General features: G+C 30.9%; 1 protein-coding gene across 1 annotated transcript; it reads left to right on the top strand.

Annotated features, from left to right (window-relative positions):
* Nucleotides 1-14,733: 14,733 nt before the first annotated feature.
* Nucleotides 14,734-19,716, top strand: TRIADDRAFT_55796 (uncharacterized protein; the record flags this gene model as incomplete). The annotated part of the gene is made up of 7 exons (XM_002112062.1): nt 14,734-14,907; nt 15,063-15,290; nt 15,655-15,705; nt 18,040-18,186; nt 18,279-18,433; nt 19,062-19,129; nt 19,697-19,716. 7 exons carry the CDS (start codon nt 14,734-14,736, stop codon nt 19,714-19,716), a joined length of 843 nt encoding a protein of 280 aa, XP_002112098.1.
* Between the last annotated feature and the right edge of the window lie 1,035 nt (nt 19,717-20,751).

The following is a 20,751-nucleotide window of genomic DNA, read 5'->3' as shown; positions in this document are numbered from 1 at the left end:
TATTTTCAGGGGTATTTTNNGGTGTTATACACGCTCAAAAATGACACAAAACTAATAAAATGCCAACTTAAAGTCTTCACCTCGGCAATAGATTTCTTGTTTATCACTGGAGAATGTTGCTAAATCAATAATGTGTTTAATTATTCCTTTCCATTGATTTGAATTAGCATCAATGAAGTCGTTCATTCAAATCAGACAAATAGCAAAGCTTTGACGCTGTGATGGTTCCAGTTTGGCTCAAAATCAATAACACTTAGACTAGGATTACTCCTTTGTTTTGCAAATTTTGTTGAATATTTATAAACACGTCATTTAATGTTATATGGAGTGAAAAATAAGAAAACCAGAAAAAATGGTAGCTTTGTTTACTGTTCCTGTGAAACTGATGAATTTCATCTTTCAACGAAATTGCTAACCTGGAATTGCAATTGCCAGGTGTGTATCAATCAATCTAAAAAGGGTAGAAAGTATTTAAATATATTTTTCCATAGTATTTAATATCCGGTTCCGTATGGAAAGTGGACATGGATGGGCACGCATAAATAATATATTTTAAATTAGGTACCGTAATAAAATTTCACCTAGCTAGAATATTAATTCAAAGCAGGTAATGGCCAAAATTCCTATCCTTAGGCGCAAATCGATAATAAATTATACTTAATTCAAAACTACCGCAATATTTTTCCAGCCAATGATATTTTCAATATTCATAACCCACCTTCACTGAGAGACTTCAATTCGAATAGTTAATGAGGCAATAAGGATATCTACATTTTTCAAAGAATAAAGATGGTTTATAATGTCACCATCAATCATTGTGATTTTAGCTTGATCTGAAATTATATTGTCGATAGGATTTTAGCTGTCTATATCTTAACGCAAACAAAAATAAATTTATATTTACAAATACTGTCAAACTACCGACTTATTAAGTGTAGTTAAGGTACCGTAATATGTGCTATAAATTTACGGCAGTTAATCACTAGGGTTGCCCTAAAGAGAATAAATCTCTTAGTTTGGGGAGGTTTATTCTTCTATCAATTCTATTTCAACTATTGAATAGTATGTGAGATAAAATTGGGCAAACTGTGATCATCTATCTTAAAATGTCAACTCATAAACTATAGGATGGACGAGTTTACAACCTTATCTGCTGTACACATCTTTATTAAGCTTAATAAGCGCAATCGACTATTTTGATACTTTTCTTGATAGATGCTAACCCACTTTCAAACCATCTAACTGAGGTAATTAGCTTAATTATGACAAATTGATCGAATTTGATGTCGTATTATTGCGTCGATATGATGGTGATGAAATTGAGGATATCTACAGTACGTTAAATTCATTTTGATGTAACCATTGCTTTCATTGAATGGACTATTTGGTAATCTTTCAGCCGTAGCGAAGATAATACCTTGAGAAAAAGGAATTTATACCTATACGATGAGGTTATACTCTTTCTTATAGATTCAATAAAGAGAGAATTGAAAGTAGCAATCTTAACTATCGACAGGTGATATTTTGTAAAAGAATAATGTTCTTAGTAAGGAAAAAGACTATTTCGGTATTCCTTCATAGTTCTAGTAAATATTTCTCTAACCTGCAACAATTTTCAAATCGAGCAAGATTGATTCATCCTTTTCTGCATGGCTACAATACTTTTAAAAACTAAAAAAAAATTGGATTCACTGAGAAATGGCATTGGATTTTTAATAGCCCTTGAAGGCATGAACTACCTTCAATGAAATACTGTCTACTTTAAAGAATGATTGGCCTAGAGGAAAGGAATTTGTTTCTCTTATCGATAGGACCCAGGTAGAAAAATTTCGATAGATTGTGAAGTAAGGATTGAAATCTTGTACGCAATAGTTATGTAATAATTGAAATTTGCCTTTAGCTAATAAGAAACAAAGATTGGTTTAGCAACACAGTAAAATTGGAAACTGAATTTCGGTAGGCTAAAGCTTCGAGATTAATTGAAATTCAATGATAGAGTAGTTTAGAAATGCTTTAAAATTTAGATTGGTATTTATATTGTAATGTTTGGAAGTCGAATTTTGTATAAATACTGCAAGACTGTATTAATCCTCCTTTCATGAAAGAAGATTTCACAAACTGAGCTCATATCCTGAGTTCAATCCTAGAAGAGTTTTGGCTATTGCAAGAATTCAACAGGAATAAAGTGTAGACAATACAAAACAATAATATTTTCTCGTTGCTATTTAGTCAAAGTAAAGAATAAGCACTGTCACGCATTGCCTGAAGGTTGAATGATTAATGTCACATTTTATTTTATTACTTAAGTTGTTAGGTAAATAAAATCTCTGTTTATCCAACTTGCAATGACACGCATTATTCTGCCGATTTAGAAGGAAATATTATAAAGATGGATAGCAATTATGCCTGCAATAACTTGATTCTATGAAATGTTTTACGAAGCTACGTTTAACATGGTTAAAAGGAAGCCATGATGATATAATCGTATTTAAATCATATCGGATATTCAATTTAGTAGGCGTGCATCCTCTCTAATTCCTGTAATTAATTTTGACCTATTCTTGTATAGGTAATAATCCTTCATCCGTGGTTTAAGGATGCAAAGGACCTTAGACTAGCAGATTTATTATAGATTACTTGTGACCGATGTAACATAACTATGTGAAAGGCTTGGCGACTTTTAATGACGATAACTTCCAAATTCTTCAATTAAATCATGCTTGGATCGAAATTTCAATAAAAAACATGTACGGTAAGTAAAACTGATTTGATATTAGTGAACATTTAATTATTTAATTGGAGTAATTAGCAAAGCCAAATAAATTATTTTTCTGTTATATAAAAATCACGATCATATCTAGTTTGTTTAACTAAAATTTATGGGTCTACAGAAAAGGTACTTTGCAGATTTTTATTGAAATTATATATTTTTTGAAAAGCACGAATTAATATGGATGAGCGGGCAAATGAGAACAATCGTGATTGCGATAGAAAGTTTTCTATAATACTAATTCGAAACAAATCAGTTCCTATTGGTTGATTCTTGGTGATCAGCGCAAATTTAATTAGTTCCTATCTTAAAATCATGTACTTATTTACTGCTGCATTGAAAGTGTGAAAAATTTCTTAGAATTGATTATTTAGATATTACTATTCTTCATAAATTAATTATAGTAATGCTGACAGTACAAGAAACTTTTAGATTGCTTATTCAGAACTAATTATTGCCGGCATTGAAGTAGTATAAACGTTTTAAAACAGATTAGATTTATCTGTTTTCCTGAAGCAATTTAGAGTAATACTGATAGTAGAAGAGAGTTGTAGAATTAGCAATTAGCTATTATTTATAGCCAGGATTAAACTGGCTTAAAAAATTTCAAAGTGAATTAGATATTTCTGTTCTCCGTAAATTACGTATAGCAAAGCTTACAGCTAGAAAAGTTCTAAAATTAGCGAATACCCACCCTTTATTACCGATAATAATCTCGTTTAATAAGATGCTGTAGGATGGATTAGATATTTTTATGCTCCATCAATCTATGATAGCAACAGCGACCGCCTCAGAAAGTTCTAAAAATTGTAATGTACCAATTTTATTACTGCACAGATCATTTTCAAATGGGTTAGATATTTCTATTGTCAATAAATTGACCATAGTAATACTTCTAGCATGAAAAAGTTTTAGAATTAGTAAATGTTCCACCATTTATTGCCGATATTTATCTCGCTTAGGACGTTTTAGAATGGATTGGATATTTCTGTTTTCTATCAATTAGTGATAGCAATAATGATAAATTCAGAAAGTTCTAAAATTTATAATGTACTGGTTTTTATTACAACACAGAACATTTTCAGATGGACTAGATATTTCTATTCTTCATTAATTAGTGATAATGATATTAGTGGAACTAGAAAGTTCTAAAATTTATAATTTATCGCCTCTTATTACCGCACGGAGCATTTCAGATCGATTAGATATTTCTATTCTCAATAAATTATCCTTAGCAATACCAACAGCATGAGGAAGTTCTAAATTTAAGGTACCATTCTTTATTGACGGTATTAAACGCATTCAAGACATTTTAAGATGGATCAAATACTTCTATTCTTCATATACAGTATTTACCACAGCAGTACTGATATCATGCGAATAGTATAAATAATAATGCACCACTATTTTTTGCTAACTTAAACGTAATACAAACTTTATAAAATGGATTAGATATTTTTTATTTTCCTTAAATTAGTTATAGTATTGCTAACAGCATGAGAACATTCCAGAATTGATAATACTCGGGTACTTATTTCAGGGATTAAACACGTTGAAGACATTTTAAAATGGATTAGATATTACCGATCTCCTTAATTTAGTCATAGCAATGCCGATAGCAGAGGAAATTTTAGAACCGATCAATAGATCACTATTGCTGCTATTCAATGCTTGTTTGATGTAGGAACATTAGTTTATAAATTAACTATAGCATCACTGATAAAATGAAGAAGTTGCAGAGCCCACGTTTCAGTAACCGTTCTCGAAGGATAGACTTGCATCATGAGTTTATAAATAATTTGAGAATGGAGTATGGGTCAAAACGAATTTAAAATCGAGTACAGAAAATGACGAAGCTTTAATAAAGTTTTTTGGATAGTCTTTTAATTGCCTATTATAAAAACTTTTAGGGCAAGGCATTGTAATTTCTCCTGTCCGCAATTTCGAACTATAATTGACTAATATAGGTAATATTTAAAATGAAAGAATAATTCTTCTGTCGACGCGTAGGCTACATAGTATTTTGTAGAATAGGTCTGGTTATAACTAATAAGGCAGTAAGTGAAAAGATACTCTCAGTAAAGTAGACAAGTTGATCAAGCAATAATATAATTTAAATTGTCATCTACTTTAGGCTATTCGGTGCAATGTTGAAAGGTTGAGACCTAGAAAGGTAATTTAAATATTCACTTTTATGACTAAACTTAGGCTAGAAGGCGAACCGAAATGTTTAAGATGATAGAAAAATATTCAAATGATTTCATCTCATGGCTTTCATCAAAAAATTATAGGGCTTAAAAATACACTCTTTAAAAATACCTAGAATCGAAATAGATTAAAAATTAGACCGATAGGGCCAGATAATGATGGAAGCCTAATTGCCTTCTATAGAAATGATAATCGTCTATCTACACTACTTAAGCGCGGTTGAGTGGAACATAAATTGATCGAAAACTGCAATATACTTGCCTTAAGCAATTAATGGAATTTATTATTACTTTTAGTAAGACTGTATCGGTGAAATTAGAATAACAGGTTAATAGGATGGATGGAGCTATGATCGATGCGCGTATATTGAAAATAGTTTGCAATTATTCTGTGCTTAGAATACAGATATACAATATAGGACAAAATTTCGATGTTTAAAGTCAGTCTGAACATAATACCATGGTTTATACAAAATCTTCGGCAATTTGAAAATACCGTAGTTCATTTTTTATCGCTATTCTTGGGTAGCATCAGAGGAAGTCATGAAACTAACTTAAATACGAGCAAAATCGACTGTTTCATGAACTACATTGATTTAAAATGCGTTTTCTTGGCTAAAAGTGATATTTAAGTTCTTTATAATTGCAACAAAATATTACAAAATAAATGCTTTTTCACGATAGAATAAATGAAATTCAATGTACGCACCATGAATGAGGATTATGTTTCGATGCTGTCTTGTAGAATCAATAATTTCGACAAGTTTTCGGTGGCAGTTTCACATGAATGATGGCAAATAAATGGTATGTTGGAGCGATTTTAAGAGCGCGATGATTTTGGCCTTCATGAATAACGATTGGTAGCAATGCTTTCTCTCAAAAATCCGAGAATTTATTACCTTTATATTCATCAGTGTATTAAGAATTCATCACAATCATATTCATGATAAATTAAGTAATCCTTAATATTGAAGATTACTGATATTTACAATTGATGTACTTGGAATCTCAAGGCCAAGATAGTATAAGCTTTATCAACTAACAACTAAGATCACGATTAAATGAAAATAATATTGAATATTTTTGTGTTGAAGATTGGCTTTGCATGAGAATACATCTACTGGCTGTTTCATATTTTCCGGTTAATGTAGAATAACAACTTCAATATTAATGGAATGAGTAAAATCCCACGTATTTGGTAATGAAATGAGAGCTGTTTTTGTTTTCTTTATATCGTTATTTTTAAGTTTAAAGCACAAATAGAATTTTAACTTGAAATGCTGCTATACATTTCATAACTTTGTCTTGATAAAGTAGATTTTAGCCGTATCTTGATTCATAGATAGTGAGTTAAGCTAGATTCAAAATATTGAAAGTAAAAATAGAGATCAATCCTGATTAGTGCACCGGTAAGGATATGATATTCGGTAATAAGTAGTTGTAAGAGTTTATTGTCGTTCTAGATGTGGCCGTGGCCTATGATACCTATTATCTGTTCGATTACAACGCTGCGCAAGTGCTGAAGTTAAGATTTTCTCTTATTAAAGGCAGATTTTTGGCTAATTACTTATTTACGGTCAAGTATAGCAGGATCGGCTTCTATTTCATGACTTTCCTTGGATATTTATGTATGCGCATAGTTTAGCTGTGTCTATCATGTCAGGTAAAATCAAACGTATTTGTTAAACTTTGAATAGCTTGTTGACGATGAAATAAAAGCATTTCAGTTAAGAATAATAAACAAATTGATGTCATAATCGAAATGCGTTTGTCTGTTTATCTCTAGGAATGATTTTTATAGCTTAAGCTATTTTTAACTAGATTACTACTTACATATAGAAAGTCCATAATATCAACTGATATTAGGCTTGCCTATGGGATCACTAAGTAAACTAAAGGTTCCCAACTGTTCACGCGGATATTTAAACTAGAATATGTAACTAATTGAACTTTTACCCTTGGTTTGCATACCTATGTACTCGTGATACGGTAATAGTATAATTATTAGTCTTATTTAAGGCTTATTTTGATCATTTAATAAATAAAATATAACAAAATCGATGACGTCTGCATCGCTCACAACAATCTACCTAAAGGGTTACAGGAAATTTTAACTAAATTACGATTATTCTGTAGCTGATCTATAATAACAAATTAGAAATCACGTGATCTTGCAATAATATTTGCGATATCTTGATATTCGTATTAGTCGCTAATTGATCACTGGATAAGTCTGAAATCATGATGATGTATCAAAATAACAAAAAAATGACAACATCTCGTTGTCTACTCTTTCATCTACTTCTGACTGCAGAATAAAATTGCTAACAATAAGTAACCTATCAGCATACTAGAAAAGAATTTGTGACATATTTTTTTTATAGTGCATGATGTGCTCAATTAACTTCAGTTTTTATTAACACTTTCTTATAAAAATAAAATTTGGTTCATATGATAATTTTAGTGAAAAAGCAACATATGCAAATTTGTTATCAGTTGTGTCTATCATAAATGCGCATCCACAGGTATAAGATATATCTGATGTTGTATGTCCATTGACCAACTAAATTATGCTGGTTATCTACTAAGGCTTATAGTATTGAAATAATTACTTCACTATAGTACCGCAGTGATGCCCCCATATTTGGATTGTATTAATAGCTATATTTAATATATTTAGTTTCCAAGAATAGATATTATCGTGACGCTGATACTGTATTAGATGATGGCTAATGACTGCGTACACGTATATTAGAGATTATTGATTACTAATATTAGCCAGTTAGTTAAATATGGTACAAGATTTATGTGGCCCGATATAATCATACTGTAATTGTGAAGATGTCCAGCACCTAACGGTGTTGAACATTTATAGCAGAGTAATAATATTTTAAACGGGTCGATTAGGACGGTAAAATGGATTGATGATGCCTTTGAGGAGTAGTTTTCCTTGTTGCCGCAAAACAGTTTAAACGCAATGTATTTAAAAACTACAGAAATAAGCTTAGATTAGACCTCACCTCTTTTGAGCTCAGAATACTTCAGATTAGATTCCTGCTCTTATAATTATTGCTCTACAATATTCAAATCTATAATGAAATCCTTTATTTAATTTCTATCTGACTAACGCAATGATTTTGAGAGAATTTGGTCTAGACTAGATGAATGAAATAGTTGTGAGATACTTTCATTACAAATGCTATTCATTTATCATTGATATTGAGAACATTGCAAGGATAGTACATTAATCTATTGTATAATCGGCAACTAGCAGTATATACCACATAATTATGAATAACTGAACAGATCAAGCCAATGGTAATCCATTGCGAATGTAGCACTCAAATAATTACTCTCATATTCGTTACGATAGAATCTTTAGTATCTAGCAATATTTGCCTTACCTCGGTAAGCCAATAATGTTAGGTATCCAAAATTGTAATAAATCCAATGTTAGACACCAAAAATTTTTGATTCTTAATCTTGCTATCGTAGAACTGTAATACGCTGAGATTTTTTGGATTAACTTAATTAAATGCTGTAGATAATTCTGAACTTAGTCCTCTACCAATGAAAGCAATGCCGTTCCCGAGCTTATATATGTAGTAAAATTAGCTCAGTAATAACATGACATTAATTCTTATTTCGCAGTACATAGATGACACTCAGAGGGGTAAGTTACACCCAGGCACGATTATCATGTACAATTAGCGTGGTAGGCAGTATGACTGATTACCAGTACTGTGGGTAAAAAATCGAATACTTTGAACAGCATGATATAAGAAAAGAATTTTATGTGAAATATATGGCACAAATGATGTCTATATCAGCATCGCGATCAGCCAGATCTCTGAGGCTCGAATTTGCTTCGTAAAATTACAATATATTTTCCTAGTTTACTGAGTACTTATGAAGAATTTACTATGACGCTTGAACTAGAAGCGATGGTTCATGATAAATCATGCGATATTGAATTTAGCTAGATCTTGAGACTTAATGAACAAGATATAATAAACGGCAGGTAGTTAGTCCTTAATATTGTTAGATGAGTCAAGTCTAGAGTATGAAGTGAGCCATTACAAGATATAGCAATTCTTTTTATAATATTCTGAAAATATTCCACCATATATCAATATCCAATTTATAGATTCGCGTGTAATGCTGGTATAGTAGAGAATATATACGTACTGTACATTTACTAGCCAATGTTATCAGTATTGATGGTAATCAGTTATAGAGTTTACGTCGAAATAATTAATTTAACATTTCCTATCCTTCCAAACCAGCGATAACAGCATATCAATTACAATCTATATTATATAATACAGATTGTATAACTATTATCTGATTAATAGTTAGCAGTAATCATAATCATCTAGATAACGTATTGAAATTGCTGCTCATTTTTTATAATTTTTCAATAGTCTTGAAAATACATCTCAATCTACAATCTACTATATTTGCAATAGCATACTATAGACAATATGAATATATCCGTTGTCAATAATTATTAGAATCATTATAGATTAAAATCAAGGAAAAACACGACAATAAAATAATGATTTCATTAATTTTTATGCTTTTTAATTTGAGATTTGAGAACGATTTGGTTTAAAATCTGCAAAATGGAATTGCATCTATCATGCACATATCAGTTAATTAATAAATTCTACTTAGCACTATTGCAAAAGCGCAATATGGAAATGTTTCAAATATTTCCAATGGATTATATAACGAGAATACTGTATCAGCGTTCAATCTGCGATACAAGATATATGCTACAGCAAATGCTGTAAATCTATTAACTGATCAATAATCTGCGAAGAATACAATCTCAAAATTAAAATGCAAGTTATCATATCATTTGCTGATCTGTAACGCTTAAGCACTAGCAAGCGATGAAACAAGAGTGCTTCAAATTGGAAGTCCAGCATAACTGACATTTTTTAAATGAGAAAATTTCTGGTAGATTTGTGATTGATATCACGTAGGCAAGGATGTGTTATACTACCCGTAATTGTGTTCATCATAGAGTATTAAATCAATTCATAATCTATGATACTGTTCGAAACTTACATATGCTGCCTAACTCATATAACAAAAAAAAACCTCAGAAGATTGACTACAAAAATTATGAAATACGCACGCTTTTTTACTAAACAATGTAAGCATAATTGTCTTAGGTTTAAAATATAATTTTAACAATTAAAAAATAAAATATTAAATATGATACCTCTAAGTGCGGAAGAATAAAGATAGAAATCATTTGAGCGTTAAATTATAGAAGAAGAAATCGAATAAAATGAATGGTTTTTGTCGAGACTCTCAAGATGTAGCAACTATAAGTAATGTCGTAGTCAAGTTGCGGTTGAAAAATTGAATACAAAGTTATGGTCAATTGGCTTGTAACTCAGCCCCTGTTAACTAGCATCTAAATATATTAGGAAAAATGTAACTCTACGGTCTAAAAAACTAGACAACTAAGCCATAACAATATCGTATTTTGGCGTAGTTATCGAAATGGTGTAAATTTACTGTACAACTTTAGATCGGACGAGTTCTATATATAATAATTAATGAAATGCAAAGGATAGTATTTCATACTATTTATATTAAACTAGTGCAAACTCCCGTCGCTTTACTGACGGTTTACGATAATGTGCTCATTTAACAGATAGTATTACCATTTGATAGACCTGTTAAACTCTAAAATAATGTTTCGAAATCATATCCAGCATCTTTAAATAATATCCAATATCCATCAGCAATTACTATTGTATCAATGCCTAATATTAGCATACTCACATCTGAAGAAGAAATCTCCCAACACTATTAACATCCAGGATTTGATCTGCAGAAGATTGCAGGCAGTTAAATGCCATGACTTTTTACATACAAATCAGAAAAATTAACTTGATCAATGGCTAAGTTCGAACTCGACAGAAACGGTACGAAGGTTTTTCTAACATCCTATCCTCCGAAAATTAAATATAGCAACAATTTATTAAGTGTATGAAATACGATACCTCGTCTATTGCTTTAAATTGGTACAGTTCCTGTTTAATTTACAAGATGTACTTGAATTTTATTGAAATGCAGGAAGAATCTCAAGACTTTATCTTTACATATTAAGGCCAAGCTTATTTTATTTTTGTCTATAAAGTACCCATAATTATTTAAAAATTGGTACAAGATGTTGTGGATGCTTGATACTTACACATTTATCCATTTAATAATCCATTTAATCTATCTCCAACAATAATTTATGCCAATATTTCCACTTGTGATAGTCACGTGCTAAGCAATTAACAAATTTGTTACTTGGCTTTCCCACTGTGCTATCGTATAGATGTATTGGAATAGGTGAAATTAATTTCAACCTTTAATGTGATGTACCGTACTTATTTGAGCTCTCTTGTTTGGATATGCTGATTTGACCCTTTATTATTCACCCGTGACTTACCTTAGTTTTCTTTCAAAATATTAATCTTAAAACACTATTTCTAGTAGCAGACTGTGAAGAAATTGGATATCAATGGGACTCTAGCCCTCATGTAACATCGATTTATGTCTCCTTAATTTGATATACTTGAAAAATAACATTGTAGTCTAAGGTATGAGTCATGGAATCAATTTAATAGTAAAGTATATTTGTTCATAATAATATTTTATATTAGCTGATCTAACCTAACATTAAGTCTAGACCTATTAATTAGCCAATCAACAACCTATTCAGGTTATTGAAGGGCTACTTACCACGATGGCGAATTGACATCAGTTTTCTTATTTATTCCAATATAATATAACACATCTTACTCAGAGATAGTTATTTAACGTCTTTGTGATTGAAAATTGTATTGATAATCATTCATGGGAACTGAGCTAAATATCATCATTTTCTTAAAATAGAACGGGATCATTTGGATGTAATTCATTATATCTTACTATGCAAAGCTATTCAACTCTGTTTAAATATGAACAATCATTTCCTTAGTATTGAGCTTTATAATATTGTTATTTATTAGGCCTTGATTTCGCTTGGAAGTTTAATATGTCAAATTTTTCGTCCTATACCTCTAGGAATAACTTCTGAATAAATAATCTCTCACAATTTGATGATTCATCTCATCCCATCAATCTTAGTACACAGTATGCGATCTATTTTATTAATGCTAGTCTAAACAGGCTCCAGTATGAAAGGCATGGCTAAACATACGTACAGTGCACTACATATATTCGGGGAAATTTTAGAAATAATTATACCCAGCCACTAGTTCAGTGGTAGAAGCGTGTCATGAACATGGTCAGAATCTATTTATTTACGTAGTCGATTTGCAGAATATCTTAAATTCATCATAAATTTTCTTTAGTTATAAAAATTAGCTGATTTCAACACAATAGGGTTAAAATAAACTATGGATTCCAGTGCAATCTCCAGGTTGGCTACGAAGTAATATAAAAATAAATAAATTACTGAAGCTACGAAAACTAGGACTGCAAATAAAACGTTCGGAAACAGTCGGCACTAAAATAATAACATTTTTGCGCATGATCTGAATAAATAAAACCAAATTTGGTATATTAATCTGTTTAGGCTCTTACGATTAGCAGTTTCAATAATTGACTGTTAGTTTTGGGTGATAGCAAAAAACAATCGCAAGATGATTAACTAAAAGCTAAGCAGGTCTAGGAAAATTCACCATGCAAGTCAAAAGTCTACTGGCGATTGCTACCGCCTTTTATATAACTGCTTGTTCAGTTCAAGGTAATTCTTAGCAACAGTAATAAATAGCTAATTCAGTTTCGTCAATTAGTATTTAACATGGCAATTATTTTGGCTATTTTTACGATAGTGTATTTAATAAATATGAGAAATAAAATTGCTATTACTGATAACAGACGAAATAAGATACCGAAATAAGTCCTTAACAAATTAGTCTCGATGATATAAAATACTGAAAATAATAAATAGAATATCGTCTTGCATTGATATCTAATAATAAGGCTAAGAGTAATATCGTTGTGGAATAGCAAAGGTCGAATTGATTATTGTCTTCGGATGTAAATTTATTTTACTACTTATTTTTTAAATCTTCAATTTTTGCCTATTCCTTGTTGTGATTATGAATATTGAAACGAATATCATGGCTAGTTGTATCATTGGAGCTAAATCAGCGTAAGTTAAATCTAAGATATGATCTTACTGTGTGTCAACTTTATGAATAGAATTCGCCCTCTAATCAATGTTAAATAAATACAAGATGTAAATTTTACATTATTACTCCAATGTAAATCCTTATCTACGCTATTTAGTAATTGAAATGAGTAATTAATTATAATATTCGAAATTTGTGAAATTTAAATTACTGGATTAAAAATACAAAGTATCGCTTATTATTTTGATCGCAGGCTCGTCTATTCTTCTTTAAATTAGTTAATAGAATTTTTTTTCCGATCTAACTTTTTAGGTATACTAGATGTGTTTATTAATATTTAAGTAATATGAAATTTTTTATAATGTCCATTTTGTTTAGTAGATTTGATTATTTTTGCTTTATCTACGAGCTATAGTAATGCAACTACAAGTCAGCGAATTATATGCGAATCTCTCGCGATCACTTTTCCTTCTCACGCATACATGTTAAAGATATTAGCTTGCCTTTAGTGTGTTTCTACTACAAGATCGAAGATATGATGCTCTACTTTATAAGATTTTGAGTAGTTTCCTCAATCGTTCTGCTGTTAGGTATACTTTAAAACCTTGAGATCAGTTGTAACCTTGAATCACAGTGATAAAAGTCTTCTTTCGTAAGACAAGTAAGATAGAGAAATTAAAATACAGCAATCAAAATTAAGTATAGCTTAGGTTCACTAATTCATAAAATAGGCAGCCGTACTTCCATATCTGGCATGGCTTCGATTCTACCTTTTACTAATTTACATCCGTGATTGTTCTTCGATTTCTAGCTAAAACTTGTTTTATTTCAGCGTATTATTCCTACTTGATCATAAATACTGTCCTCTTATTGCATATAATAAGGCTGACCGTTGTGCTTGATCACTAATATTATAGCCTGCATAGCCAGAGATTAATCCTAGGACCTTTAGGAATTTTCTTTTATAACGTCCATGATTAATCACTAGTATACACGTTCTATCCCCTCTTACCAAGAAGTGTTCAGGCTTCATTTTCTTGCGACATAACAAGGACATTACTGTACTTGAGTTACTACTTGGTATTGGGTAGCTTTAATAATAATATGAGCCTAATTATCTAATCAGTAATACCAACATCCTATTTATTTATTTTCCGGAATAAGATTAATTTCAGGCGATTGCTCATCATCTGCAATTGGTACTTCTTCAACGATGCTATCTCATTATTTGCGTAATTATTCACCTGCATCTCGTCTATGCTATCTTCTTATTCTTGATGCAGAAGATAGAGTAGTTGCTACTTATTTATTGCCACCTTTTCATCGCTCGCTATTTAATGACGTTTTTTTATCCTATAAATCAGTATGAATATCTACCAATGTTACATCTAGTTTGTAAAAGATATAAAAGTATTTACATTAAGTGTCAAACGGCATTATAGATCATCATAAATAATATGGAATGATACATAGTAATGATAGGAGTGAAAGTATAATTATATTTAATGCAACAGCGCTGCTTGTCAACTAATACGTATAATAAGGAGTATCGATAACTTTTATCTGTAAAATTTATTTTTTTAATAATATTGCTACTGATATGGGAATCTCAGTCCTTTCAGGGTATAAAGTTGGCTGGGGATATAAATTTTCCTATCAAGGTTATGTTTCCAAGTCAGTTTTAAATCCTCATGGCCACCGATATACTTCAGAAATTCGATTTATCTCTAAAGTCGATCTTGAAATCTTTCGACATGATATCGTCAAATTGAAGGTACCGGTATTCAGTCAATCCAAATTAATAAATTTATACATGCATGTGGTAGATGTATAAAATGAGTAGATTATGTAAAGGCAATTAAAAAGATTTCTTATTTGATTAAGTATCTACGCGTAAATAAATTCCATCCTAATATTGTGATCATGTAGCTAAATTCGATCCGACTATATCAAGACAATCGACCATCGAAAGATGGGAAAGCATTTGCTAAAGGATTAGCCGCCTATCCCACTTATTTTCAATGGATCCATGGTCAAATTACTGCTATTTACACAAATAAACATGAACCAGAATGGGTTCTAAACGTTAAAAGGGGCATTATTAGCGGATTTATTTTGAATTATATACCGTATCAAACTCAATACTCCATTTCAGAGGTAAGCATCAATCTTAACCAATCTTTCGCTTTATTTTAGAATTATAGGTAGTTTGCAACTAAGATCGCTGCTAGTATTACCTCAAACACTACCATCTGCTCTATCTGCTCATATGTTAGCTTTGCTTAGACATTGTTGTAGCTATTTCTGTCCCTGTTTTCTTGTGGTTCATTCCAATTCAGTCTTCCAATATCTTACCTTCAATTGAATTCACGTTCTGAATACTAGTACCGTAATAAATTATGATAGCCATCCTTAGCGCGGCCTATCTGAAAGCGAGTAATCTTATGGCAAAATGCAATATAATTTAAAGTGGCACTTTGAAAAGATACATCGTCGTCATTAATACTACTTATAATTCTAGACGTGTTCGTCTTTATATTTGCATGAATATCTAGATGGAACTTTAGGTCAAGTTAGTGATTGCTTATAGCATTAAATAGAGTTTTGAAAAAGATATACCGTCGCCATTAATATTATTTATAGTTCTAGATGCGTTTATCTTTGTATTAGCATAAATATCTCAATAGAACTCAGTGTCGAGTTAATGATTACTTATGAAATTTAATTTAAAAATAGCGCTTTGAAAAAGATATGCCGTCAACATTGATACCGTACTATTTTTGGTTCTAGATGCGTTTGTATTTATATTTACCTGAAAATCTCAATCGAGCTCTAGGCCAAATTAACGATTGCTTATAAGCTATTTGTTACTTTCATCATTAGCAATGAATGACCCTTGAACTTAGTAGATGGAAAGTGTTTCAATGTTTTTAAATCATAACCTAGATTACCCACTTTAAGCGCGCCTACTTCGATTTATCTCTGCACTAGTCACTAATTTACCTCCAACATGTCTACGCTGTTTTCTATTTTATGTCATAGCCATTCATGGAGCTCAAGCTTAATAATGATGCTTCTGAATTAATTTAATATTATTCTAACTTAAGATCTTTCAAATTTTTGCAATTTGAAATTATATATTCGATTTCCCCTACCAGTGAATAAATATTTCTCCAAGACTTTTCTATTATTTGCTATCATTCCCTCCAGCTTTTACTAGCCATGTATCACGTACACTATACTGCTCATTATGGTGCTCTAATAATACTAAGGCTTAGTAGTGTTTAAAGTTTAAGTGTTTTACTCTTACTATTTAAATCGACCATTTCTTGAACTCTAAGGAGAAAACTGATCCATGATTGGCCAAAGTAAAGCTATTTTATTTTTTGCTGCATGAGACCTATAGAAGTCCTTGCCCTCTAAGTTCATGGCAGGGAGTATTCTCGCCCTATGGACATTAGATTTTAGTGTTAGAAATTTTGACGGAGCTGCTTGATATTAATGTAAGTTAATGCTTACAACCTGATACTTAAGCTATTACAACATAGCATAACAATAAACCTACTAAGCTATTTTCTAATCTACCTGACTTTTCTTCATATTAGTGTAAGTTAATGCTTACAACCTAATACTTTAGCTATTGTAACATAGAATAACAATAAACCTACTAAGCTATTCTCTAATCTACTTGACTTTCTTCTGATGCAATTATTTCATTCCATAATATCTGAATCGCGACTTGTTAATGTTATTGTTAGTTATAATGTATGCTGCTGGGCAAAGTTTTCTATACGATCATTTAATCCTCTATGACACATAAATCACTCCTTTCAAAATATTCTCAGCTATAAGATACACCATTAGATGGAATAACCTTAGCTGCAAATTACTCCTCTGTAATATCCAAGAGTATCGCTTTCGAGCTCTTATTAATTAATTAATCATACTGAAGTTAAGATACTGTTCAGACTTCTCGAGACAATTTTATCCATTTGGTTCGCTAATAACTAGTCGAAAGATATATTTCTGGATAAATTTTATATGTCTTTATCAAAGGAATAGACCTACTACAGGTTATAATCCACGTTAGTGATATATATAGTCATTATTGCCCATAGGTTACTCATCATAATAAATAAAACTAGGGCTTCTAAATTGTTTATACCTCCAATAAGATCATACAGCGTTGGTCAAAAGTATCCTTCATGTCCCAATTTTTCATTAAATGTATGCAAAATCATAGCTTTTAGACATTTATAGGTATGATGTATACAGTAAGTAGTTAGACAGAATAGTCTTTAGCGTAGTTTATAATTTAATAAGCAACGATAACCTTCGCGGTAGATTACTCTTCCTTGACATGTAAAGTTCATTGCTCTTCAATTTTTTCAAGTATAATATACATAGCTAAATAGAGCAATCTTTACTAATGCTGTCAATGCTTCCAATTCTACGTAAATCCATTGCTTATAAATCTCATTCCTGTAGAGAATTAATGGACATGGATGGACAAAAACATCCGGCTCTATAGATCACTCTTCAGCGATATAAAATAAAAATTATTGATTTTAAACAATTTTTAGCTAAAATTTATGATCTGGGTGATATTCTACTTCATATTTGTATACATAATTATGCTCATTAAAGACGAATATACAAGTACGAAATTTTTTATTCTATTTATTGCTGGCCAGGAATAGAATCGAATGGAGGATAGAATTAATTACACAACTAAACTATTAGTATTTATAGCACGTATAATCAAAGAGCTATGCCAATCACTACCTATTCATTTCTTGTTTATAAATAATTCATGACGCCGTCTTCATTAATTATATACTGTAATTGAAAAATTTGCCTTGCTTTTCATAAAGATATTTATGAATGTTTCTGTTTTATTTTTCAGTCCGATATTGATGGTACCTGTCTGACTAATTACACCATTAACACCGAAAAGCCAGGCCTAACTACTGTGACAAAATTTCGCGATGTTACTAATTGCAAAGGAAGAATTTTATCATCATCTTGCACTTTTGATGACATCGGTCGGGAGGTAATAAAAATAGCTGCGTAGCTTTTTATAATGTATACTTAATTTTGCCATTGTATACTTATCGAAATGATGAATTCCTACATGTTGACTAGAATTGTAAAGATCACTTCCAAGTAGCAGATAGTGCCACTTTCCAAATTACCAATAATAAAGGTGAAAATGGAATCATTAAAAGAAGTATCCGAAGAGAGAAATTTACCTTTGTACCATTTTCCAAGGATAAAGGATCAGTAGTGGTTGAAACGAGGTGCAGTAAAAATAAACAATCTTGGATAGGAATCTCTAGGAGAAAATAATAGTGCTAATTTAGAGCTAGAGTTCACGCTGTTTGCTACTATTTAGTAAAAAATAATAGTGGTACCAAAGAATATCTAAAATACGATCTGGTTTATCCTTTTATGATTATTTTTATTAGCTATTTCAGTAACTGACAGCGTCGGTATTGTAGCAATCGAACTAATTTTTGTAATCGTCGTGATATCAAAGACGATTTTAATTCAATGCTCTTCTTAATTGCTTTCCTATTAATTTAAAATAATTGTGCATCAAAGTTCTGGCGATAAAAATCGACACTACTGAAATAATATGCAATATATAACAGTTGGAAAGTTGGATAAATCGACATTAGCTAAGCCGATGTATCGGTATAACCAATCTATTGCATAGTTTAGCTTATGTTGAAGAATAGCAGTAAATAGATTTTTCTATCGGATTGATTTTATTTCTATATATTCTAATTCCAGTTCAGTCATGGATTCTAATCAGTACTCGTAGGCATTTTACGTCTTTTCAGATAATATACTTAACTTGTTGTTGATCGTAAAAAGGATTGGTAAATACTTCAATTTACTTTCTATGTATTTGTTATTGTTTAGACGGGTATTCAAGTATTTTGTCAATTATGCCCTGAAACACGATTTATCGGAACTTTATAAACTTCAGGGTAAGTTAATGTGATAGGCTTTAATTTAAAGCTGTTATGAACGTCTTACAATAATGATGAATAGATGGTCCAAATCACAATTCTATTCTTATTCTCTTTATAAATATTTCTATATTACCAGGTTAAAATGACAATATATAGTAAATTGATAGTTTAACTAAAGCTGTCCATCGTAGTTTTTAACTACTATAGCGCAGCGTAGTTCGTGCAATTGAGCCATTTCATGTATACCAATTTACTGCCTAACTGTTAGTGGTATGCGAGCCTATCTGCATGAACTTGCTTGTCCAATAATGACGGAGAAAGCTTAGTACTTTGTATTTTTGGTATTGCCGAACTGCTGGATACAAATTTGTGATTATTTTTGCAGCTATTACTGGCCACTGCTAGTCGTAGATCTCCACCCAACTATTAGAAACAAAAACAGCAAAGGAGGCGGGTATCGTCAGCAATAGTAACGTGCAATTGGCTAGTGCTATTTAATCGACATACGAGTACATGAACGGAAGCAATTTGATGATCATTAGTCATTCCATATACACTAATTCTTTCAATATATTCTAATAGGCCTATTAGCTAAAAAATAATAATAGAGTAGCCGTCTACTACTTAAATGCATTAAAATAATGCAACTATAGACTAGAGTTGGATCACTTACAAATGCAACTAGTCGTTCTTATTCAGTTTATTAGTAAATCGAAGAAATTTTAACTCTAATTCTTTTTTGTTCACGTTAAGCTTTAAAGCATTCTATTATTATTATAAATACCAGTAATACCCATTCATTTATTCTAATTAAATTCGGAATACCTACTGTTGTGATGTAATCAATCACGAACTCCCAAAATTCGTGTAAAATTAGAACTTTGATAGATCTTTATAAAGATCATCTGTACACAACTCCAGATTAGCCGGATACAATTACAAAAAAGATTTCTAGACAGGGCTAATAAATAATCTGAAGTTGTCTTTTAAATATTCTTCGCAACATTTGCAGGTATAATTCGCATAATAGTAGTAACCACATTTTAAAGTGGATCATCTATAATCTAGTATGGAAACTGCCATAGTATTTACGTAGATATTATTTCTACTAGCCAAAATATGATGAACTAATCATATCTTAATACATAAGTTAAATATCTATTGTTGCCTCTAGCATCAACAGTCCCCCGACACCCCTAATGTACATAGTTATCTGTATTCTAACATAGAATCTTCAATTGCAATCTATGGCTATAAGTTGCTAAATAGGGCTTATGATAAATATAGAAAGTTATTAACCGCGCATCATCTTAAATTTGGCTACTAGCCTACAATCCAATACAAAATTACGTTACAACTGTATAATCAGGCAAATTATATTATCTGTATTAAATTATGCTCTTACAAACGCAAAGTAATAGTATTAATAATGGGAATATTATTTTATTAATGCAGATGCAACCCAATATTCTATTCTAGGTTATCGACATCAAAGTTTAGCGATCAATTCTAAAATATTTAGCCATCATGAAAGGAATACCAAATTTCAGTTTCTAAAGGCAAGGCAAAATAATAGTAATTTATGACTCATTAAGCCAATATTCACTTCAAAAATTGTCCATCATGATTTATGTTCA

The sequence above is a fragment of the Trichoplax adhaerens genome, genomic scaffold (genome assembly GCF_000150275.1).
Source record: "Trichoplax adhaerens TRIADscaffold_4 genomic scaffold, whole genome shotgun sequence".
In the NCBI taxonomy this organism is placed as follows: domain Eukaryota; kingdom Metazoa; phylum Placozoa; class Uniplacotomia; order Trichoplacea; family Trichoplacidae; genus Trichoplax; species Trichoplax adhaerens.
Note: the sequence above shows the minus strand (reverse complement) of the source record. Positions and strands in the feature narration are given on the sequence as shown.